Source organism: Mauremys mutica, chromosome 5 (genome assembly GCF_020497125.1).
Source record: "Mauremys mutica isolate MM-2020 ecotype Southern chromosome 5, ASM2049712v1, whole genome shotgun sequence".
In the NCBI taxonomy this organism is placed as follows: Eukaryota; Metazoa; Chordata; order Testudines; family Geoemydidae; genus Mauremys; species Mauremys mutica.
Window position 1 is genome coordinate 22,738,017 of NC_059076.1, and position 24,455 is coordinate 22,762,471.

Genomic DNA, 24,455 nt, shown 5'->3' on the forward strand with positions numbered 1-24,455 from the left:
GAGATTCTCTAGGGCCACGTCTACACTACCCGCTGAATCGGCAGGTAGTAATCAATCTATCAGGGATCAATTTATCGCGTCTCGTCTAGATGTGATAAATCGATCCCAGAATCAACGCCCGTACTCCACCTAGGCAGGAGGAGTAAGTGCAGTCGACAGGGGAGCCATGGCAGTCAACTTGCCGCCATGAGGACAGCCAGGTAAGTCGAACTAAGATACTTCGACTTCAGCTACGCGAATAGCGTAGCTGAAGTTGCATATCTTAGATCGATTTCCTCCCGCCGCCCCAGTGTAGACCAGCTCTTAGTTTTAGTCAGGAGGGCACTGTTGGGCAAAAGTCAACATGGTTTCTGTAAAGGGAAATCGTGTCTTACAAATCTACTGGAGTTATTTGAAGGACTCAACAAACATGTGGACAAGGGGGATCCAGTGGACATAGTGTACTTAGATTTCCAGAAAGTCTTTGACAAGGTCCCTCACCAAAGGCTCTTACGTAAATTAAGTTATCATGGGATAAGAGGGAAGATCCTTTCATGGACTGAGAACTGGTTAAAAGACAGGGAACAAAGAGTAGGAATAAATGGTAAATTTTCAGAATGGAGAGGGGTAATTAGTAGTGTTCCCCAAGAGTCAGTCCTAGGACCAATCTTATTCAACTTACTCATAAATGATCTGGAGAAAGAGGTAAACAGTGAGGTGGCAAAGTTTGCAGACGATACTAAACTGCTCAAGATAGTTAAGACCAAAGCAGACTGTGAAGAACTTTAAAAAGATCTCACAAAACTAAGTAATTGGGCAACAAAATGAAATGAAATGTGGATAAATGTAAAGTAATGCACATTGGGGAAAAAATAATCCCAACTATACATACGATATGATGGGGGCTTATTTAGCTACAACTAATCAGGAAAGAGATCTTGCAGTCATTGTGGATAGTTCTCTGAAGATGTCCACGCAGTGTGCAGCAGCAGTCAAAAAAGCAAACAGGATGTTAGGAATCATTCACAAAGGGATAGAGAATAAGACGGAGAATATCTTATTGCCCTTATATAGATCGATGGTACGCCCACATCTTGAATACTGCATACAGATGTGGTCTCATCTCAAAAAAGATACACTGGCATTAGAAAAGGTTCAGAGAAGAGCAACTAAAATTATTAGGGGTTTGGAACAGGTCCCATATGAGGAGAGATTAAAGAGGCTAGGACTTTTCAGCTTGGAATAGAGGAGACCAAGGGGGATATGATAAAGGTGTATATAAAATCATGAGTGGTGTGGAGAAAGTGAATAAGGAAAAGTTATTTACTTGTTCCCATAATATAAGAATTAGGGGCCACCAAATGAAATTAACAGGCAGCAGGTTTAAAACAAATAAAGGGAGTTCTTCACACAGCGCACAGTCAATTTGTGGAACTCCTTACCTGAGGAGGTTGTGAAGGCTAGGACTATAACGGGGTTTAAAAGAGAACTAGATAAATTCATGGAGGTTAAGTCCATTAATGGCTATTAGCCAGGATGGGTAAGGAATGGTGTCCCTAGCCTCTGTTTGTTTGTCAGAAGGTAGAGATGGATGGCAGAAGAGAGATCACTGGATCATTACCTGTTAGGTTCACTCCCTCTGGAAAACCTGGCGTTGGTCATTGTTGGTAGACAGGATACTGGCCTAGATGGACCTTTGGTCTGAGCAAGTATGGCCATTCTTATGTTCTTATGAGAAGCCTTCTTTTGTTTTCCCAGCTGATGTTTCTTTGCTTGAAAAGGCATGTAATGCCTATCTTGTTCTTGGAAATGTGTGAAATGTTTTAGCTGAAGCTTACCAAAAAAAGAAGAAAAATTCAGCCTGAGGCAAACTTCTGGGATGGAAAATTTCAGCCCAGATGGTTTAATTTTTGTCAAAATTGTAAGCGACTGAAAACAGGGTCAGTGCTGGGCAACCTTAACTGTAGAAGTCACTCTGTGATATGCTTGTTCACTTAACTGTCTATGTGGGCATACGTGTAGGTATTTGCATGGAAATGTCTGCACTCAGTAGTGCATGTATACTTTGAAAACCAAGCCCTGAGCGTTTAATTCTGGTGGTTGTGCAAAAAAAGTATCATGATATAAATTGTTAATTATATCAACTCCTTCTCTTTTTGTGATTAGCTGTCTCCTAAAAAGACCTGGGAAGGGTTCATTGGAGGTTTCTTTTCCACTGTTGCATTTGGATTTATTGTAAGTAGCTGCAGGATTTTCCTTTTGTAGTTTCAACCTTTAACTTGTGATTCTTAAATTTGACAACAGCATTGTTTCAGTTGTCAGTCTGCTATTATGGTGTATAGAAGTGGTGATCTCTTGTTATCTAGAGAATTCATTCCACCACTGATAAGTAATTACAAAGCATATATCTTTTTCTAACTACAGTAAATGGTTGAGGAAACGCTAAACTTTTTTGTACTAACCGTATCTGCCAGATTACATATTGTTTCCTATTCTTGTTAAGAGTTTGTATCCATTATAAATGTTATAGTTCTGGTGAGAATAAATATACACTTATTTTGTAATTGAAATCTATTAATGGCCTTCTTCACACTCAGTAAAATGACAGTGATTTACATTTGTTTGATTTAAAAATGCCATCTTTCTTGCTACAGTATCCATGCGTTTAGACAGCTAGCTTAAATTTATGGTATGCATGAAATACACTACAAATCTATAGTCATTTTAACGTATATAACTTATAACAGAGGCTTGTGAAAATCACAAACTCAAAAAAAATTGTAGATGTGCTTTGTTTTCTTTCTTAAAATCAAGATTTCATTTAAAGGTGAAGTGTAAGAAACAACACATAGTCATTATCAGCGTCTCCTGATGTATTGTTGGTTGTAGTAAGGAAACAATCAACTGGCATGACCTCAAGGGTTCTAAAAAGAATAACAAAAGTTAGTGATATTTTAGTAATATGCTGAATGTCCTTCTTAGACGACTTAGTGAAGAGTCGCCAATCTCAGAAGGGATGTTCTATCCACTTTGGAACCATTTTGTAACAAATATACTTTTTAACTTCTGTCAACCATATGAAAGCAATACTATCAAGTGTGTCTTCAGCAAGAAATAAATACATCATAACTCTTGATTTGCTTTTCAGTTTGCCTACCTTTTGGCTCAGTATCAGTATTTTGTATGTCCAGTGGAATACAATAGTGAAACAAACAGATTTGTTACAGAGTGTGCACCGTCAGAGCTCTTCCAGATACAGAACTACTCTGTACCCCCATTTCTGCAGGATGTGTTGGGAAGGGTAAGGAAAAATAACACTTTGTTTAAAATTGAATTTTTATTTGCCTACTTTTGTACATTAAATATTATTGTTAAAGGTGACATAGTTTGTCTCAAAAGCCAGGGATTGAATGAATATGCAGAAGGAGGTAGTGTCACCATGGGTAGGTGGAGGGTGTCACTCCAGAACATAATTGAGACATATTTGGTGGAGTTGTATGGGGGATCTTGCACTCTTGCAACTCATGCTGTACCTCTCGTGGAAATGGAAGACTTCGATTTTTATAACCAAAATATAATGTGAGAGAGCAATCTGGTGTCATTAACAAAGTTTATTTCTGCAAGTCAGCCGTTCTGTCTTGTGACGAATTGTACACAAAGTTTTACTTTAAGAGTTAAGGCCTGATTCTTAGAACTTGAGTTGGCACATTTTGTTTGGGAAAGAGATTGAAAAGGAAACAGTTATGGTGCTTATACTGGCACTAGAAAAGGTTCAGAAAAGGGCAACTAAAATGATTAGGGGTTTGGAGAGGGTCCAATATGAGGAAAGATTAAAGAGGCTAGGACTCTTCAGCTTGGAAAAGAGGAGACTAAGGCAGGGATACGATAGAGGTATATAAAATCATGAGTGATGTGGAGAAAGTGGATAAGAAAAGTTATGTACTTATTCCCATAATACAAGAACTAGGGGTCACCAAATGAAATTAATAGGCAGCAGGTTTAAAACAAATAAAAGGAAGTTCTTCTTCACGCAGCGCACAGTCAACTTGTGGAACTCCTTGCCTGAGGAGGTTGTGAAGGCTAGGACTATAACAGCGTTTAAAAGAGAACTGGATAAATTCATGGTGGTTAAATCCATCAATGGCTATTAGCCAGGAGGGGTAAGGAATGGTGTCCCTAGCCTCTGTTTGTCAGAGGATGGAGATGGATGGCAGTAGAGAGATCACTTGATCATTGCCTGTTAGGTTCACTCCCTCTGGGGCACCTGGCATTGGCCACTGTCGGTAGACAGATACTGGGCTAGTTGGACCTTTGGTCTGATCCGGTACGGCCGTTCTTATGTTCTTATGCTTATCCAGCATGTGTGCAACATGTTAGGCCAGACATCACCCTCTTGTCCAAGTCAAGCACACACTGTTTGAAATCCTTAATGCTATGTAGAATAAGGGAAAATTACTGACTGGTAACTCTGTGTGACTTAGTGATCTTCTTCCCTCCTCACACCCATCCTACAGATTCTTTGGAATGAGCTGTTGTACCTCCACCTATAAGGAAACAGCAGATTGTCAGTCATTCCAGTATAAAAAGCCCAGCTCCATTCCCTTTCCTTCAATCAGAAAATTCCAAAGCAACCAAACAGGAACAAAATAGAATAGTCCATCACTCCCCTCCTTCGAGAGGAAGAGGAGATGACTATGACAAAAACAGAATTACTGGTAAGTAATTTTCTCTTGTTGTATGTCACCTCCTCTTCCCCATCCTCAAATTTTTATGCTGAACTGGTAAAGGAAGCGCTAACAAAGCACTGAGCTTACCTATACATTGTCGTATCAACCCTTACCTGTCAAATGGAGCATTTTAAACAGAGTGCAGGTTCTGCGGATGCTACACGATAGAATGTGTGAAGAATAGCCAAATCTCTGCCTTTAATACACATTTCTGCCAGGAAAGCTGCAATTCTTTTTGTGGATTATCCTTTTATTGGTAGCAAAAATCCCCCACCTTGATGTTTTCTTCTTCAGTATAGTCCTTGGAACATAAATCATACTCTCCAGGGCATCTGGTTTTCATGATGTAAATTGCACTTCGGTAATCTTTTGTACTGGCGGTGTAAAAATTTGAAAGTTCCTTAACATCTAATAAATTAAAACACCATGGAAACAAGATGGGAAGAATCTAACTCAGAGATGGGCAAACTACGGGCCACATCCAGCCCGTGGGACCCTCCTGCCCGGCACCTGAGCTCCTGGCCCGGGAGGCGAGCCCCCATCTCGTCCCCTGCTGTTCCCCCTCCCTGCAGCCTCAGCTCGCTGCGCCACTGGTGCAGTGCTCTGGGTGGCGTGGCTGGCTCCAGCCGGGTGGCAGGGCTGCCTGTCCTGGCGCTCTGGGCAGCGCGGTAAGGGGGCAGGGAGCCGGGTGGAGGGTGTTTGGATAGAGGGCAGGGGAGTTCGGGGGGTGGTCAGGGGGCAGGAGTGTGGCTAAGTGTCGGGGCAGTCAGAGGGCGGGGAACAGGGGAGTTGAATGGGGGCAGGGGTTCCAGGGGGGCAGTCAGGAAGGGGGAGGGTTGGATATGGTGGCAGGGGGCAGTCAGGGGCCGGGGGCCAGAGGCGGTCAGGGGACAGGGAACAGGGGGTTGGATGGAGCAGGGGTCCTGGGGGCAAGAAGCGGGGGGGTCAGATAGGGGGCGGGGCCGGGCCCCGCCTGGCTGTTTGGGGAGGCACAGCCTCCACTAACCGGCCTTCCATACATTTCAGAAACTAGATGTGGCCCTCAGGCCAAAAAGTTTGCCCACCCCAGATCTAACTACAAACCACGGATTGTTTCAGATGAGAGTATTGACTTTGGGATGAATGTCCAATCATCTTTCAAAAATGGAAGACAGAGAGGAATTTATAGCTACAGCTGCCACGGTGGTTCTCATATCACTTAAACCATGATTATGGCTTTTAAAAAACAAAACTTAAGGGGATAAAAGGACTCATTCCAATAAACTCAAAGTGGGAGAATATATCATTGCTTTGAGGCCTAAAATAAATCTCCTTGAAGGACTAGTTAATGAATTGCAAACCTTCATAAAATAAAAGCTTGGCCTTTAAGAGCAATATAAGGGTGAAATTTAACCTTAGTGTGCAAGCTGAGGCCCCTGACTAGAGAGATGACTAAGGGAATTTGTTTTCAGTTTCTTGAGAATCCCTAGAGGAGGACGCATAGCTTCTGCACAGTGCCACCTATGGGAATAATCTGGCATGTGTCACAGAAGCAGTTCGTTCAACAGTCCACCTCAGGAGAACCCCACTTATGTATGTTACTCTGTCTAAAGAGTTATAGAATTGGCCCAGATTCATAAAGGGGAATGTGCCCTCTATGAAGGGATGTAGTCTGAGATGTACCCTTGCTGGCAGATTCTGTACATTCATGGAAGGAAGCCAGAATGGTTTCTGCCCAGTTCATTTGACCTTTCAGTAAAGAAAGAGGGAATGTAATCCTGCAGTGGTCCAATAGGAAACTATGTTTGCATTGACAAAAGGCTATAGCTCCATACACGGTACTAAGTCAGTTTTGTCAAAGCTCTTGCAAGTCAGTTGATGGAAAGGGCTTTAATGTCTCACATGTCCTGTTGAACACAGTCATAAAGGCACAAACTCCATTTATCTGGTTTTAAAGTTGTTTGCGTCCAATTGTCCTTCCCTGCAGGCATCATGCTGCCTAGTGCCAAAGCAAGAGGGGGTTTTGCTCAGAAACCAAACTGGATGATCTCTCATCACTGTTGATGTTTTCCTGATTATTAATATTCAACACAAACCCGATAACAGTTGTTAATTGCATACTCCCACAACAGAATGGACTTCCAAAAGAGTCAAAATCTAGAGGACTTCCTGTCATTCACTCAGGTTGATGCTTAGATATTGTTTTGTCCTGACCAAAAACCTCTGCACTGAAGCAGTCTCCTGTGAGCCCCCAAACCAGGAGACTGGTGGCTGTGATGCAAACTGGGAATATAAAATTTAGGAATGCTAGGCCATAATCCGTATAGACATAGATTAGGAGGTTGGGAATTCTCTGGTATTTAAATAGGTCATCAATAGCTTTCTTCTCTGAAGGACTTGGTGCTATGACTTTGTGTGATCATAGGGGACTGCAGGAGAGAGGGACATTTAGGATATTAAATTGCTACAGAAAATCCCAGCAGTCTCTTAATCTTGAGGTAAGAATGGAAGTATGTAGACTAGGAATCTCTGCTGATAATAGAAAAAACTTTCCTGTCTGACGTCTCTAACAGAAGCTCAATTAAAAATAGTGCACATGAAATCAATCATCAAAATGAGTATAATCTAACAAGTTTGAGTGCACAATATAAGAGGGAAGAATACATTTCCTTTCTCTATAGAATTCATGGCTGGTGAGAGTGGAAATTTCAGCAGCTAGGAGAGTTCTTGCAATAGCTGCTGTGTAATTTTCTAGAGCTATCAAAAGGCATAAAATATATGGCTGCTTCTGGGACTTGGAGGTTAAGGAGGTAGTCATTCCCCTCCGGCAGTGTTGAAATGCTGGAATGATTGTTGCATGAGTCCACCATACTGTCACCAGCAAAGCATTTGAGAAGCATAAATATGATAGTTACCTGGAAGGGAGACACTGGGTTACTAGAGGGCTTTCAAACACTGGCAAGAGTTACTCTTTCCAGAAGTAGGAGGCAAGATCTTTTTTTCCTTTCCTGTGAGAGGAAGAGACATTAGGAAAGAAGGAAACTGGAAATAACTGAGATTCAGAAGGTTTTGGAGCTGCATCCTGTATACTAGGATGATTAACCATAGATTTCTTTCTTTCTGATAAATGGAGATACAAATCAGTTTAAAGAGTCTGTAGAATTGGGTAGGGAAGGGGAAATGTTATATTTGACAAATCCCTTGTTATATCTAAGATAAATATTAAAATACTTCAGTAATACTGAGCAGGGAATTCTTTTCACATTAGATAAAATATGTATTGGTATGTTCCATAACATGTCTATTTTTCCCCTCTGCAATGAAGGCAAGTACCTTTTTATAATAGAAAAGTTGGAAATTTTCTGTGAATCACGTTGGCTTTGCAACAAAATATATTTTCTCTGTTAGTAAAATAATTTTAAGGTCTTTATGTCGAATGTTGTATTGTTTGGCCTTGAGTATCTGGAATAATTGTAAATAATTGTAAATTAATGTATACTCTTGCTAATAGTTGTCTTCTTGCAGGAAACAGTGAATATGTACCCATTCCAGATGCACAGCATTGCTTTGTCAACATTTGCATCTTTAATTGGGCCATTTGGAGGCTTTTTTGCTAGTGGATTCAAAAGAGCTTTCAAAATCAAGGTGTGTACAGATGTTTGTAGATTTTTAAAAAACCTATGAAGACTTTGATGGAGCCACTTCCTAGAATTTTAATTAGATGACTTCAGATTATAACAGGGGTCCCCAACACGGTGCCCGCGGGCGCATTTAAATGCGCCTGCGTCCTGGCCGGCGGTCGAGCATCCACCGAAATGCTGCTGAAATTCGGCAGCATTTCGGTGATGCCGCCGCTTGCCGCCAACAAGCGGCGTCATCCAGAGGTGTCGCCGCTGAAATTTGGCGGCATTTCAGCGGATGCTTGACCGCTGCCATGGTCCTTCGTCTGGCGCCCGCCAGACGGAAAGGTTGGGGACCACTGGATTATAATGATCTAGACACACTTGTTTTCTACTAAACCAGCATGATGTGATGATAAGCTACCATTAGCCTCTGAAACAGTATTCTTCTTAATCAGAGATATGTTGCAGAGTATGCTTTGGCAAATAATGTTCTTAAACTTCATATGTTTTCAAGATGCACTATGATTTCCATGCTGGCAAATCTTAGCACTTTCTGGTTTCATTGTGCACACATTTTGGTATCTGTTTACCTTTTGTGAGTTACCTCTTTATATTTGTTTATATAACGAGGTAAGAAATTGTGTTATACATAAATATTTATATGGATGGTAATATACATGAATATGTGCTGACAATTTGCTAGAACAGGGGTAGGCAACCAATGGCACGCGTGCCGAAGGCGGCACGCAAGCTGATTTTCAGTGGCACTCACACTGCCCGGGTCCTGGCCACTGGTCCGGGGGGCTCTGCATTTTAATTTAATTTTAAATTATGTTTCTTAAATGTTTTAAAAACCTTATTTACTTTACATACAACAATAGTTTAGTTATATATTATAGACTTATAGAAAGAGACCTTCTAAAAACGTTAACATGTATTACTGGCACGCAAACCTTTAAATTAGAGTGAATGAAATGAAGACTCGGCACAGCACTTCTGAAAGGTTGCCGACCCCTGTGCTAGAATATATCATTGATTATATCTCCAGTAAAGTTTGCATGCCCTTTTGAGCACTGCTTCCATTTCAGATTTTCTTTTGTAAAATTAGAAAGTATTTGAATACAATGCTTATACAGAGAGTGATTGCTTATACAACATGAATTTATAAAGACAAAACATTCTTATTAATTGATTTCCAAATTTTCTTAATGAAACATATGGGGGATTTGCAAAGCTGAAGTAAAATAAACAGTAATATGGACCCTGGGATCTCAGGATGCCTTTTCCATTTTAACATTCAGGGAGCATCTTGTGGAGAGATGTTTTTATGTGAAATAAATGCTTCAGCAGCTGCCACTCTGGTAGAAAAGGGGATAAAAGTATTCAACTGTGGGAGGTATTAGAACCTATACAGACAAGATGGTAGAAGATGATACTTAAAGATTAGAAGGCTTCACACAAGATAGGACGATGTGTAGAGGTAGATGGTGCTGGTCTAGCAGTTCAGTGCCTAATTTGTTCCCAATTCTGCCACTGACCTCTTGTGTGAACTTGGGCAAGTCACTTTACCTCATTGTTCCTCTCCTCTTCCTCCTGCCCTTTGTCTGTCTTGCCTGTTTGGATGGTAAATTATTTAGGACAGAGACTGTCACTATGTGTTGGTAGAGTGTTGGTAACATGTCAGTTCAGTTGGTACAACATGATGGGCCCTATACCTCAATTAAGCACTGCGGTAATACAAACAATAGATTAGTGAGGTAATGTACCTGAATATTTATACTACTGCATTTTTTTCCTTAAAGGATTTTGCAGACACTATTCCTGGCCATGGCGGAATAATGGATCGCTTTGATTGTCAGTACTTGATGGCTACTTTTGTTCATGTGTATATCACCAGTTTCATAAGGTATTTTTTGCATATATAAATATATATAGTCAATATAGAGCTCTAGCAAACTTTCATCCATTACATGTAGTTCTGTTGTGCTGGTACAGCAAAGGTTAGCTTTAAACATGATTTATGCAGCTATATTTGATCAGAGGGATCTCTTGAATATTGCAGCCATTGCTAAATCTCATGAAACTTCTATAGAGGTCTTGCAACAGGCTATGTTATCTGTGTCTTTTACTACTAGTTAACGAAAAAGTAAGAGTATGTACCCAACTGAATATAAAGAAAATGAATCTGAAATAACCCCTATAAATTCTGATTTTTATTTGTGGTAATTGGAGCAGTGGCAGTTCTGCTGTCATTCCTTTCATAGTTTCTGTGGCTTGGGGAGAGTCTGTAGGCTTCAGGTAAATAGAAGAAACTATCAAACTTCTACATTTTCAGTTATCTGACTTCTAACTTCCTGGTTTAGATTTTTTTTTTTTAAATATTGTTAATTAGGACATCCCACTTATTAGAAACATTGCCAAATTATCTCTCAGCCACAGCAACTTTGAAGGGGATGCTTTTAGAATAACAACTGTATTACAGGGCAGCTTCTTTCACTGTAGTTCTTAAGATCCTTGGGGATAGACTTTCAAATTTAGGGGTGTGTAGTTGTATGCATCTCACTTATGCTCACAGTATCCAATATGCATGTGTACATTGGGTATTTGTTCATAAGTTAAGAATACGCAAATGTGTGGACTTAACTATAGGTGGCTGATACATGTCTGTCACACTTTATCATAAATACATTTAAAATATTGTAAATTACACTTTGAGATTTCCTGAAAATAGAGTTATGGATTGATGGTCTTTTAAATTCTAGAATTGGAAAGTGTCCTATTAAAGAAACTTTATGAACATATTGTCCACTACCATGCGTAGCCTAGTGCCCATTTATTTGGGTAGTATACAGCTTATCCAACAACAGGTACAGAGCAGAAAATGGCTTTGTCAGAATGGTCTGCAGAAAGTGACCCGTTGCTAGCAAGAATTTAATCTCAGTGGCAAGTAATGAGAAAGGAGGCTTCAGGTTTTTGTTACAAAGGATCAGGCATTACACCATGAAAAAATGCTTTTTTCTGTCTATTTTTAACTGCTGAGAATTATGCTTGTGAAAAAGGAACATCTTGTAATCATGTCAACAATCAGCAAGCATAGCTGACTATACTTGTGATTTGTTTCTTTGTCACTGAAACATGATCTAACTATGTTTAGGAAAAATTCACAAGAGACATGCCCTACCAAACACCTATGGGAGGGCCATAATCAGAAGTGTCTGTTTTCCTATAATTGATGTACAAAACACCATTCGAGGTTTTTGTAACATGTTTAGGCTAAGACTTGCAGCAGAAAGGTCCTCTCTGCCCTTGGATTTCTTGTTTCAAGATCCTTTCCCAGTGGTCAAAAGACATGCAACAGGCATCACTTGAACACTCATCTTACATCACTTGGCTCATTCTTTGGCAGGTAGCTTGTTAGCATGAATATTCTGGAAGGTACATAGGGTGAGAAAGTCAAAGCAAGCAATTTTGGAATCGGTCACATTCTCACCATGACCCAGCAGCAGCCTTTATGCATATTACATTTGTGGCTTACCCAGTTAAGACATCTTACTACATTTTATGCAACAGATACAGTCGGAGAAAGCAGGTTTCAGTTATGCTCACCAGATAACACACACATTCTGGAGGGATCATTACACTAGAAAAATCTCTCTCTCTCTCTCTCGAAAACCAGACACTGCATTTATACCATAGGGAGAAAAACAAACTATGTCACTTCTGTATGGTAGGTTTAGAGCTTTTAGTGAATTAATTTTTTTTTCCCCTTAAATTTCATTGTCAGGGGTCCAAATCCCAGCAAATTACTACAACAACTGTTGGTACTTCAGCCAGAACAGCAACTAAATGTATACAAAACCCTGAAATCTCATCTAACTGAAAAAGGGATCCTTCAGCCACCACTGAGGGGATAGTTGGACCGAATGGACTTAAAAAACAAAAACCAAAAAACCCTGCCAGAAAAGCACTGAAAAAAACAAGTCACAACTTTGCATAATAATCATGGTTGAACAAGAAGTAGATAGTAGTTTTGAAGACATGAATGTTTCCTGAAACTACTGTGAATATTTAATAAGATATATAAAATTTAAGTTTTCTTGTAAAATAACTGTTTGTTTAACGTATGTTTTAGTTTCTGAAGTTGATGGTGTGAGCGCTCCTTCGGTATCCAGCCTGACAGGTTAAATAGTTTTTAAAATAACTATTCCTTTTCAGCAGTTTTATATCACAATAACTAAACTGAGGAAATGTTAAGACTGTACTGGCACTGTGCAATTTATAAAGCAACTTTTAATGTAGCTTATCAGTACAGTTGTTGCTTTTAATTCAAGTTTTATAGTACTATATATCTTAGCAATAATTCTGTCATACTTAGTCTCCAATGGTTATTGAAGTATAACCAAACCGCAGTAAAGTGATGTTGATTTATCTACTGTGCAATTGATTACATCACTTGCCAGAAAATAGTCTGCCTTGAGAGCTGCTCAGAAAATTGAGGCTGGAATTTAGAATTGAATATATCAGGGTTACTGCTGGATTTGTACCATTACTGTTTTACTGAAAATGACTAAGGTTAGCCAAGTTTCTAGTTAATGGCTTAGAAAAAATTCTCTAATGAAATCAGTGGATCCTTACAAGATAAAGACACCTTTACTGTTGAGGTGCCTGGGCAATAGTCTCCTCTTTTGGAAGAATCCTTCTGGATTACAAAAACAAATTCATGCATCCAGAACGAAAGTGGAGATTAACTAACAGATAGGGTTCTCCAGTCCAGCAAATGGACATCAGCAATCCTAGATTCACATCCTGATGATTGGTCACTGTCTGAAGTGAGCTCATTCTAGCCTTATTTTTTGTGCCTCGATTTTTTTTCATCTGTAAAATGGTGATATTTCCCTCCTTTATAAAGCACTTTGAGATCCTTGGATGAAAAGTTCACTATAAGTGTTTGCTTACTTAATATTTTTATTATTATTATTCCCCTGAAAGCAGTCACTGTTATCTGACTGACCAGATGCACAAAGTTCCAGGTGGAGATGGTGAATGGCTCTTCTGCCATCTGTTATCAACAGTTGAGTAACTCTAGGTTCTCAAGTAAGTTTGGGTAACAATGTAAGGATTCAGTTGAGAATGATATACTTTATAGATAGCTGCTCTTTCAGTAGACTTAATTAAGTATGTGTGAAAACAGTTGACACTGTAAAATGGTTAATGTTAGATATTTTTCTATTTTCATTTTACATAATATCCTTTTTATCATGTAATAAAATCTTAGTAGAAATAAAAATACCTTTTTTTTTTTTTGAACAAATGCAAACTATTTTTTTCCCATAATGTACGAAAGCACATGAATGCCAAAAAGTTTCTTTTGGTATACTAGAGACTGTAACTGGATAAAATTTAATTTCCCCAATCCTAATGTAAATAAGCTTCTGCACTCTGAGTGCACTCTGACTATATTATTTTTGTGAGGGTTTAAAGATGAAAATCTTAAAGTTGCTTGGTGCTACTTGAAAAAACAATAGAGAGAGCCAATAGAGATGTTAACAAGCTTTATGCTTGTAGAGTCAAAGTTTTTGTTTACATTAGAATAGAATCTGAGACCACTGTATATTCTGTTTCAGGATTATATACTAATTGCATTTAGGCCAGGGTAATCTGTATATAATCTGTAAATAGTAAAATAGTCTTATATACTGTTATAAAAGAGAGATGTTGGTTCTAATTCCAAAATAAAGTTTCCATTCAGTGGTCATGTCAACACTAAATAGCTGAGGGAACAAATTTGTATTACATTTTTATATTCTACTGTAAAAGTACAGTACTTCTGTCAAAAAAAATATCTTCTAGAGCAAGAAATCAGCTTTAAAATCATCATACTAGCAAATTGTCTTCCAGTAGTGATTAGCTGTGCTTACCGACTCCCAAATTTTTTTGTTTTTTAATAATAATAATAATTAATAATAAATACTGAAACTAAGCACATGTAGGACTCTTTAACTTGAAGACAAAATGCAACACAACCTGAAGGTTAAAATATAGCACAGCCAAAATTGTGAGCTATGGAAAGATGCTAGTAAGCAGTTCTAAAAAATATTGAAAGGAAGTAGCGTTTATTGAAGCAGGAAAGGGTGACAAAAAATGACCCATAAACATTGAAGTCAGGCTTTAGTTAGGTAACGGTATCTTGGTAGATTCTTCCAATAAGAAACACAGCCTGACTAGAGTTGGGTGTAAATTTATCCTATAGTTACAAGATTATAATATTTAATTTTAACATAAATAAAATGTTTGAACTCCTTTTAGTGTAAATTTTATAGGATGTATATTAAGTAAGTAGAATATATTGTAGCATTGAATACAGTGAATCACTTGAAGTCAATGGATCTTTATTTTCACTGTAAAAGGACAAAGTTGCAACCAAATAATTTTCAGAGGCATTAATGGTTAACCAATCTACTGTTGTAAATTTGTTATCGCTTACTCTGGTAGGCCCTGATGTAAGTCTTTGCAGGATTAGGTCCTTAATTTTTAACTTGTGAAATGCCAGAAATATTTCCTCTCACTGTTCAATGTGCCCCCCTGCCCACCCTCATGTTTCTTATGTATTAGTTCCATTAATATAGGCATACAGCTTGAATTGGGAAGTCTGAACTCTACACTAGTGATTTCTCTTCACTTTGCAGTTCTGTTGGGCAAGGCCGTTGTAATTATCTTGTTCAGAAAAACGAATATAGAAACAATGTATATACTGTAAATGGTGGTATCATATTATGTATGTTTTAATTGTTTCAGTCTTTTATTAAAGCTAGAATTGGGAAAATAAAGCTGGGACAGAAATCTTCTGTCGTCTGACTTTTGTCATTTTTTCCTCTATAGCAAACACATTGTGGCTGACAATCTCTTAAAAATGCACCTTTCTATTGTTAAAAGTAGGGCTGTCAATTAATCTTAATTAATGCCTGCAATTAACTGAAAACAAAATGAATGTGTTAATTGCATACCTCTGGGTGGGGAGGGAGGCATCAGCTGTGGAGGGGCCTGACAGCGTCCAGTCAGGCGTAGTAACCCAAGCTGCCATCCGAGGGCGGGAAGAGAAGAGCAAAGGAAAGAGGAAGTGGCTCCTATCCCAGCTCCAGCAGAAAGGTAGGGATCCTGACCCTGTCGGGTTTCATTCCCCCCCGCCTGGCCCCTCACTCTGGGCACTGACCACCCCCATGCTGTGTCCGATTGCCCCCGGACGGCCCCTCACTCGGGGGACTGACTGCTTTCTGCCCCCCCCCTCCCCCCATGCCATGGCCCCTCGCTCTGGGAACCAGCCATCCCTTCTGCCTCTCCAAAGCCTCCCCCATTGCCCCGTCCTGTCCCTTGCTCTTGAGGGACATAAAGTATGCTAAGAGTGGAATGATTTCTTGCTGATTGGGAGTCTTGTGATCCTGAGCAATAATTTGTACTGTTAAGAAAAAGTGGTGTAAGAATGTAATATGCAGTGTAACTTCTACACTTATTTTTGAAAATAAGATGTTTCTGATATATTCTTGCAGATGATAAATGGTCCTGTAATGCTATTGCAGCCATTCACAGCTGATGAAAATGATAGACAATGGACTTATTTGCACTGCAGTTACTTGACTCCTTGCAGTAAAAACGTTTCCCTTTTGGGCTCTACAGCCCTATAGTGAGATTTCTGTTGGCAACATGGCCCACTTGGTAAGAACATCCTTTGTGCTCTGCTTCCAGTGTTCCTGATTCTCCCCACTTCTACCAATCTCTGCTCTCAGAATCGGCACTGCCAGCTGAGCACAAAGTCTGTCCAAACTGCAAGGCAAAAACAAGTGTGGCCCAAACAAATTCCAAGTGCTGCTTCTATGCACGGGGAGGGAGGAATATGCTCTTGGCTGCAAGTTGCAGTGCAAAGCCCATATCTCCCCTTTCTCCTAGCCTATGTAAAGAGAGTAGGAACAATTGTATGCAGTGTTGTAGCCATGTTGGTCCCAGGATGAGAGGCACAAGATGGGTGAGGTAATATCTTTTATTGGACCAACTTCTGTTGGTGAGAGAGACAAGCTTTCAAGCTACACAGAGCTCTCCTTCAGGTCTGGGAAAGGTACTCAGAGTCCTCTGGAGTTTGTTTTACCTCAGCCAGCCTGTTCTGTAGCCCATCTAAGCCAGTCAGGGGGCTGGCGTGGCACCTGCATTCTTTCAATGAGTCACAAAGTTGATCTTGTCAGGAGTTCAAATTAAGCAGCTCTTTCTGTTCTGATGGTCGTCATCAAATGGAAAAAACAGCTTCATAGGCTTCTGTAATTGGATGAAATAACATATGTATCTGTCTAACTTATGTTCAGGCCAATTAACCTGCTCCCTTGAATTTTGTTTATTTTTGGTGGCGGGGCTGGGGAGGGCATTCTTACAGTGGCAACTACTTCCTGGCCAGTGAGGATAGAAGCATCTGCTGAAGGGGTTAAGGCTGGGCTGCCATGTGGTTTTCCTCACATACGCTGAAGTACTACCAGCTGAACAGTCTATCTCAGGGCCGCCTGCGGGGCGGGGGGGCAATTTGCCCCAGACCCTGCAGGGGCCCCCACGAGAGGTTTTTCGGGGTCCTTCACTCGCTCCGGGGTCTGCGGCGGGGTGCCCCCTGAATCCTCTGAGCGGCCCTGGTCTATCTTCACAGGACATCTCTTGCTTGCTGGGCACTACAGGATGCATATTAAGGTAAGCCTTCATCTATGGTATTATGTGCTGCAACTGCCAATTCTTCCTACTGTTTTTTCACACTATAGGAGAAAAGGGATGTATATGACAAGTGCAGAATTACTTACCAGTAATTCTTTGTTATAGTCTTCCTTCCTACACCTTGCTTCCCTTCTGAGGGTGGGAGCCACTGTCTTGGCCTCCCTCTGCTTTGGAAATATTCAACTGGAAAGGGAAGGGAATGACTGGGCCTTATATAGGGAGAGTATTCTCAAATTCTTTGCCTCCTTGCTGTCAAAAAAGAGGGAATCCAGGATGCCAGTTGTCCCTATTGTCTTCCGGTGGAATGGGAGAAGACAGAAGGAACTACCACTGAGTCATTTTTCAGTGTATGGTGGAGTAATGCTTTGGGCTGTAACTTACTACAGACCCTGGATGTTTACTTTTAAAAATACATTAAGTGAATTTCTGCAGCAATGTAGCAAGCTGAAGGGATTCAAAATTGTGTTTGGTCAGTCACTCGCTGTAGCTTATGAAATTGGGTATGTAAGTAACTTCTCTTGCTTGGAGTAACGAGGAATGTGTTTCCCTAGATAGTGTTATCTCTGAATGCCCTTGAGCCAACTGTTTGACTCACTACTGAACACATGGAAGTTGTGTGCATTCTTAGTGATTGACGAGGAGTTACTTTCAAAATACTAGTTTAGTAACACGTTGTCCTGCTGTCAATAGCATATTTTGTGTGCGTTTTTTAGGTGAAATAGGATGATATTTACCAGTTGATTGAATTAGGATTAAACAAAATCGTGTGATCCTTCTATATCAAACATGTCCTCCTTTCTGACTGTTAACTTAGTTGCAATTTCAGATGAGACACATGGATGCTGCATTGCTAAGCTTATGTGTTAAGTGTATAGCTAGCAAATCAGTGCATGTTGTTTTTTTTAATTGATGTTTGTGGTGTGTTAACATCTATAAAAAATGAAAAAAATGTTCCAATAGCTGTTGAAGCTTGACTGATTTTTGCCTGGATTCTAAAATCCTTCAGAAAAGGGTTAAGGACAAGATAAAAGGAATGTTTAAAAGTTAAGACAAGATAAAGGAACGTTTTAAAGGCGCACCAACTTAAAAGCTAGTCAGTTCAAGGTAAAAGAATTTTAGATTAACATCCATCCGTGAGCCCCCATGAGAACTCATGGTTTTATAATCAAATTTTCTTTAACTGCAGTGTTCTGATTTGTGAAAGACCCACTTGAAAAGGGCAACTGACTACAGAAAAAGTTGGGTGAGATAATACATTTTATTGGACCCACGTCTGTTGGTGAGAGAAATAAGCTTACACAGAGCTCTTCCTCAGGTCTGGAAATACAGTCAAGTTTACATTGTCTCGGCCCCTTGACACTGGAAAGGTGACTTGGCTGTGGAATTTGAGTGGCAGAAGGAGGTAGTGATCAAATAAATTCGGCCTGGCCAGACCAGAAGATTTTCATGTGAGTGAATGACTACTTTGAAGTATGTGGGAGTACTTCCAAAATTGGACAAGTTTAATGTAAAAACAGAATCCCTGGCAAAGCTATTAAAAGTTGCTTATGCCACTAATTGACTGCATGTTACTTACACCAGTCAAAAAGGGCAAAAGAAGCACCTCTGTCTGACGGCCAGTCTGTTCTCTCCTGATGGCACTTAGTGGAGACGGGAGTGTGAATCTGGATTTTGTAACAACCGCATGGATGGAAATTTGCAAAGCTGCCACCACCTTCATAAAATACTGGAAGCCAGAAATGAGCAAGCAGAGAGAGGTGGGGATAGTTTAACTTCCTACAAAAAATTTTTTCCTTCATAATCCTCCCTACATCTGTTCATTGCCTGCAGCTTTCCAGAGACCCAGAATTGTGGGAGATGCTGGGCTGCAGAATGGAACATTTCTACTGGTAACTTCCTTTCCGCTAGCGGCATCACCCACAATTGTACCCATCCTAGGTAGCTCATGAGTCAAAGGTCAGATAATGAAGTGGGATTGTTACCATCTATCTTGGGCTAATGTATAGAATTATCTCTCTTTGTTCATGATATTCAAGTTTTATAGCTTTGGAATAACTTGTCTGGTGGCAAGCAGGAGCAGAGGGGACATGGCCAAAACACTGATACATTTCCAAAGCTGCAGCTCAAGGAGAGCAGCCAGAAGTGCAGAACTGGGGGAGATACCATTACGGGTAAGAAATTTTTTATTCTCTCTGCAAGATCAATCATTCACTGTACCAGTTCTGGAGTCAGCCAGCTATTTGGCAATATTGGAACACTTAATTGTGCAAGCAAGTTTTAAGGGATAGCATGTGATTGATTTAAAAAAAAAACCACCTTATTTGTAAAGACAGTATCAAGGTTGGTGAAACATGAGCTCACTCCCCCAACAATTAGAATTTCAGCAAACTGTTACTGATATAAGACAACATTTGGAATTTCCCCCTCTCCAGCAATCTCTCTCTAGGTAAGGTTGAAGGTTGCTTGGGGAAGGAGGTTAAATTAAAATTTGAGATTTTAAAATTCCTTAAGGAACCAAGATAGTCATTCCCTTCTCAGTTTTTCCTACATTAGGTTGAGATACTATTGAAACCTAGAGGATTGGCCATGATGGGAATAAGGCTTATGATGTAAAACAAACACAAGGGTTTTCTGTTCTAACATTTATGAATTACCGTACTCACATTTGGAAAAAAAATCAAATAGGACTGGTACTCCTAAGATGTGGTCAGTTCAACTGCAACCCGTGCTTCCTTATTCAAAGATAAATGCAAAACAACCTTTTGGTGGTAAATAGCAGGTATTTATTTGAAATGAAAAAAATACTTAAGTACCTGAACTATTGCATTTAATCATGTATTGTAATTGTGTTACTCTACCTTTTTGCATTGGAGACAAATATACAATGAACATTCAGATATCACAGATTGCACACGAGATAGTAATTCTTCAGGCCTTTTACATAACCACCAAAAAAAAGAGAGATTGGATTCTGCAATATAGTACAAAATTCCACACTCCAGTCTTAGCCAGTTATCTTCAATTTACTCCTGCTGCTGTACAAATAAGTTGCCATTTACTAGGGCTTACAAGTTAATAACAGGACAAAAAAATATACATTGCACTGACACAAAAAGTCAGCTGTGTTAATAGTCATGCAACAAGTAACCAAACTTGCTGAAATTAAAAATACTTTCTAAAAACAGTTTTAACTGCATAAATATTTTGTACACAGTTCATTTACTGAAACAAAGGAGTCTTTAAATGATACAAAGCAAAAATAATTTTCTACCAATTTTATACATAAGAAAGTGCAAAATAACTTATCTAAAGTGTTTTGCTATTAAATGTGGGCTGAGGCAGCCAAACTCATCTTCATAAGCATGACATTACAGTTGCACCATACATACAAGTGTTAGAGTACATGAATTAATAAGTATACTACAAAGAACAAGGCCCGAGAAGACAGGTGAGGTACTCGCAGAGAATATAGACTGCTAATGTTAGTGTTTTTGCTCCAACAAACTTTTATAGGGACAACAAACCAAAGTAGGTTTGTGCATTAGAAGCTAAAAAGAAAAGACTATCCCCAATTGAACAAAACAGTTGCCAGAGGAAATCTGATCAGATAGTGTTTGTACTGCACTTCCTAAATGCAAGAAGTTGTTTTGGAAGAGTTTGCTATACACTGCAGGACAGGAATTAAGCCTGCAGAGTGGGTTTTATTGGTTTACTAAATGTAAATTAAGATTAATACTACAGGATGGGGTAGGGGGTAGAGAGGAGCAGAGGGTAAATTACCTTGCTTTTTAGCAGCATTTAATATTTAGTTTACGTCAATCAACTCTTTCTGTGAGAAAAACCCCATGTTTCCAAGGGTTTATTGTCTGAGCTATAAAAATTAATTTGGAACTAAGATAGTGAGGTCTCAGCCCATACAAAAACAAGCTGGAAACAAGAGGAAAAGATTTCAGTGGACTCAGGTGCATTTAAGGGTTTTAAAATTGACAGTGTACAGGTTAACAACCCCTAATCTGGATTATAGCATCAAAGCAGTATTAATACAGAAATGTAGGCTCTCTGTACCAAAAGCATTTTTTTTCCCTTAAAGATAAATTTGTCAAGCTGGCCATGCAAAGCAGCTACTGGCTCAACTGATCTAACTAAACCTGCCTTTACTCACGCAATAGTGTGGAGCCTTTTTGCTCCCTTGGGGACCTAGTATACATACCAAAACAGGAATTTTATCTAATTGTTACAGTCCATCACATACTTAAACGTGTATCAAAATACCTATTTAACTTTCAGTGCATAAATGTGTTCCAGGATAAAAAGTAAAAGCACAAAATCAACAAAAGGGAGGTGCTTCAGTTAGCACTTGACTATCTTTTGGGAAATCTCATATCATCATAGAGGTTCTAATATTTTCACTGGTGCAATTTAAGGTGTGTTTGATTTAGCTATATATAATGCTGTCACTCCCACATAAATTAAGGTAATTCCATTGTTCCAATGACATTGCTCATGGCATATCCACTGATGCAAGTTTGGCCCATTTCCTGTTGACTTGGGTCATATTCTCACCATTATTTAAAAGTATTCTCTGTTTGTGAATATACCTAAATCTAGACCAGTTTTGTCACCCATTTACAAAATATATACATACGCTTAAAAAAACAACCACCAGAAAGTATGACTGTGGGCCTGTCTTCTGCAACTGTTCTACTTGCTGTGGATGCCAGTGTCTGTCCCATATGTGGTGCAAAATAAATTACTGATTTAAAAATACTGTAATTAAATTCATAATGGAAAACTACCAATCATCGTCTTGTCACTGAACAGTGACGACTTAAAAGCAGTTCTGATATAAATATTATCCAGTTATTGAGCAAGGATTATGTTCAGTAGAACAAAGGTGCCAAAGAGACTAAATTTTATGCAAGAGAAGTTAATTTTGAGTTACATGCAAGCCAATTTCTATTTAAGAAGGTAAAAGCTGGTTCTTGCATTGCATGATTCAGCTGCTTAACGCTAAGTACTGAACAAACCAGCAGCTGTAATGTATGTATAAAAGAGGCTGTATTAAATATCAACAATGAGGTGGTAAATAGGTAGGTATAAAATGCAACTACAGAGTTTATAACTTAGTTCCTAGTTATTTTACAATTAGAATAAAATATTGCAAGTCCTATTCCCCCAAAAAGTTTTCCTTTAAAAAAAAAAATCCATGTCATTTCTACAAAGAGCCTTGTTTAAATTAGGATATTGTGGGCAACTGAAAGAGAAACATGCACAGACTGAATTTTAAACAAAAATACAAATAATGCCTTTTGAGTTTTTTAAACATTCATATTTAAGTTGATAGATGAGCTAAAGATGCCACACAAAGTATAGTGGTTAGGCTGAAGTCCCATGTAACAGGCAGTTAAGTTCATATTTAGATAAAAAGGCCGTTATACCTATTTACATTATACACAGTTGCTTGTGAAGAAGGCAGATTTACAACTATCTTCTAAAAAGCCTCTCCCCACCCCCAAATAAGGATGTCTAGCCCCACAAGAACAGATGGTTAGTAAGTGAGGATTTTTCTCTTGATAGCCATGTTAATAGGGAGATTTGGGTACTGAAAGTTTTACTATATTTGTGACTACCAATCCTGTCTTTCTGGTGCTTGCGGCCCATTTGAATATTTGTTAGCTGTATAACTTCAATCAACATAAATGAAATCAATGATCCCTTTTTCTTTCAGTGCTTAACACAGTACAAAGATAAGTGTAAACGGACAATATTCTAATCCCTTCCAAATTCACTGCACGATTCTGTAATTAATTCAGTGAGTTACTGTGGGGCTGAACTGAGATCCTGCAGAGCTTGGTCTTTAGTTTGTGTTAAAGCCTCACTAATTTCTAGGCCCCTCTTCAAAACCTCTCTCATGTTGCAGGTTGTAGTAACAGTTCTGACAAACTCTTACTGGTGATGAGATTTTCAAACGCTTGATTTCAGATTGAAATCGACTGCACCTGAAAGAGGAAAATAAAGTTGTAAGGGTGTTCTTCCCATAACCACACCCTCTTATTTATAGTCCTAAAATATCTTAGTTAGTCACAGCAGGGACCAAAGACAAGCTGGGGGGCAGAGGGAGGAGAGGAAACTAGCTTAAATAGATTGTGATGGGAAATCTAGCACAATTGCATTGGGAATAGAACACCTGGACCTTTGTTTGTGCAGTGACTGTACAAAACCACTACAAGAATGATTTTAATAAGGACTAGTCCAAACAGTCTTTGCATGGATATAAGCTGTGTCCATTTCCAAAGGTTGCATCAATTTGTGACTGTTTTAGAAACGTATTGTTAATCATATTCCAATGCATGGCTTAAGTGCTCCATATATGGAATTAATATAGTAATTCTAGTTTGTTTGCTTTTTCATAAAACGAGCAGGATTTAAAGTTGCTAAAGTTAAAGTTTTTAATCAAGCTGCTGCTGCTTTAATGATTTTAAAAAGACGGATGGGCCCTGTTTTTTCCAACTATTTCCATTAAAAATTGTGACACTGGTAGTGTTTTCATAACTTTTTTTTTTTTTTTTAATTAAGAAACCTACATTTTCACTTTTTAAAACGCTCCTGCTAGGGTGCTTTGTATAAGGAAAACTAATGACTGCTTACTTCTGACAGAAGAGTTGTCCACAGTTTCTGCAATGGTGACGTCTTTCAGTGAGAGAAAATCGGACTGAACAGCCTGAACAGCTGTCTCCTCCCTCATCTTTCACCCAATGGTCAGCTGCAGACCGGCCAGGTTGGTCACTCACAGACCAGCTGAACACTCTTCCTCGACCATCACCTACTAGAATCCTGCTATGATCCCTGCAAGAACATGAATGGACATTCCAGCCACACAACACCAGGTTTGTTCCCCATTACAGACTCATCACCTGTGTGCTGTACATGTCAATTACTTGTTCATACCAAATATTAAACTGAGACCAACAGAGATGGCAAACACAAATTAGCCTGGTCTTACTGGGGAATACAATTATGAGAGTGCATAACTACAAGCTGTAGTAGCTATTATTAATCAGGTTTTCAGTCATGTGCTTTTTATTCCAGTTCTAAATGCTGCTCTTCTGTCAGGTTTTCACTGTATCTTAGAGTAACAAAATGTAGCCTTTCCCGCCCCCATCCACCCACCCAAACTCATCCATTTTGAAAAACCACCTTAAGCAACAGTGTTTGGGTTACTCACTTTGAGATGCCTAGTGCTGTGATCTCTGCTGGATGTGCGTTGTCTTTGCGATCAAATGCTGTGTGCATAGTTAGTTTGCTTCTAAATACCAACTGACGCTCCCATCTGTATCCTAGAAGTGGGCAGGAAAAAAGAATAACTAAAGTCCTCTCGCTATTGCTTTGTCATCACACACCAGATTGT

General features: G+C 39.3%; 2 protein-coding genes across 2 annotated transcripts in view; one reads left to right on the top strand and one right to left on the bottom strand.

Annotated features, from left to right (window-relative positions):
- CDS1 (CDP-diacylglycerol synthase 1) overlaps positions 1-15,181 on the top strand; it is a 65,730-nt gene extending 50,549 nt beyond the window's left edge. Inside the window, exons 9-13 of the mRNA XM_045017455.1 lie at positions 2,146-2,214; positions 3,128-3,280; positions 8,211-8,330; positions 10,111-10,214; positions 12,093-15,181. Coding sequence (XP_044873390.1) covers positions 2,146-2,214; positions 3,128-3,280; positions 8,211-8,330; positions 10,111-10,214; positions 12,093-12,222 — 576 coding nt within the window. The 3' untranslated portion in view covers positions 12,223-15,181. The remainder of the gene's footprint in view (positions 1-2,145; positions 2,215-3,127; positions 3,281-8,210; positions 8,331-10,110; positions 10,215-12,092) is intronic.
- A 5,452-nt stretch (positions 15,182-20,633) lies between these two features.
- Positions 20,634-24,455, bottom strand: part of WDFY3 (WD repeat and FYVE domain containing 3) — a 238,858-nt gene continuing 235,036 nt past the window's right edge. The window contains exons 65-67 of the mRNA XM_045018580.1: positions 24,273-24,384; positions 23,696-23,893; positions 20,634-23,046 (exon numbers count right to left, since the gene is read on the bottom strand). Coding sequence (XP_044874515.1) covers positions 22,926-23,046; positions 23,696-23,893; positions 24,273-24,384 — 431 coding nt within the window. The 3' untranslated portion in view covers positions 20,634-22,925. The remainder of the gene's footprint in view (positions 23,047-23,695; positions 23,894-24,272; positions 24,385-24,455) is intronic.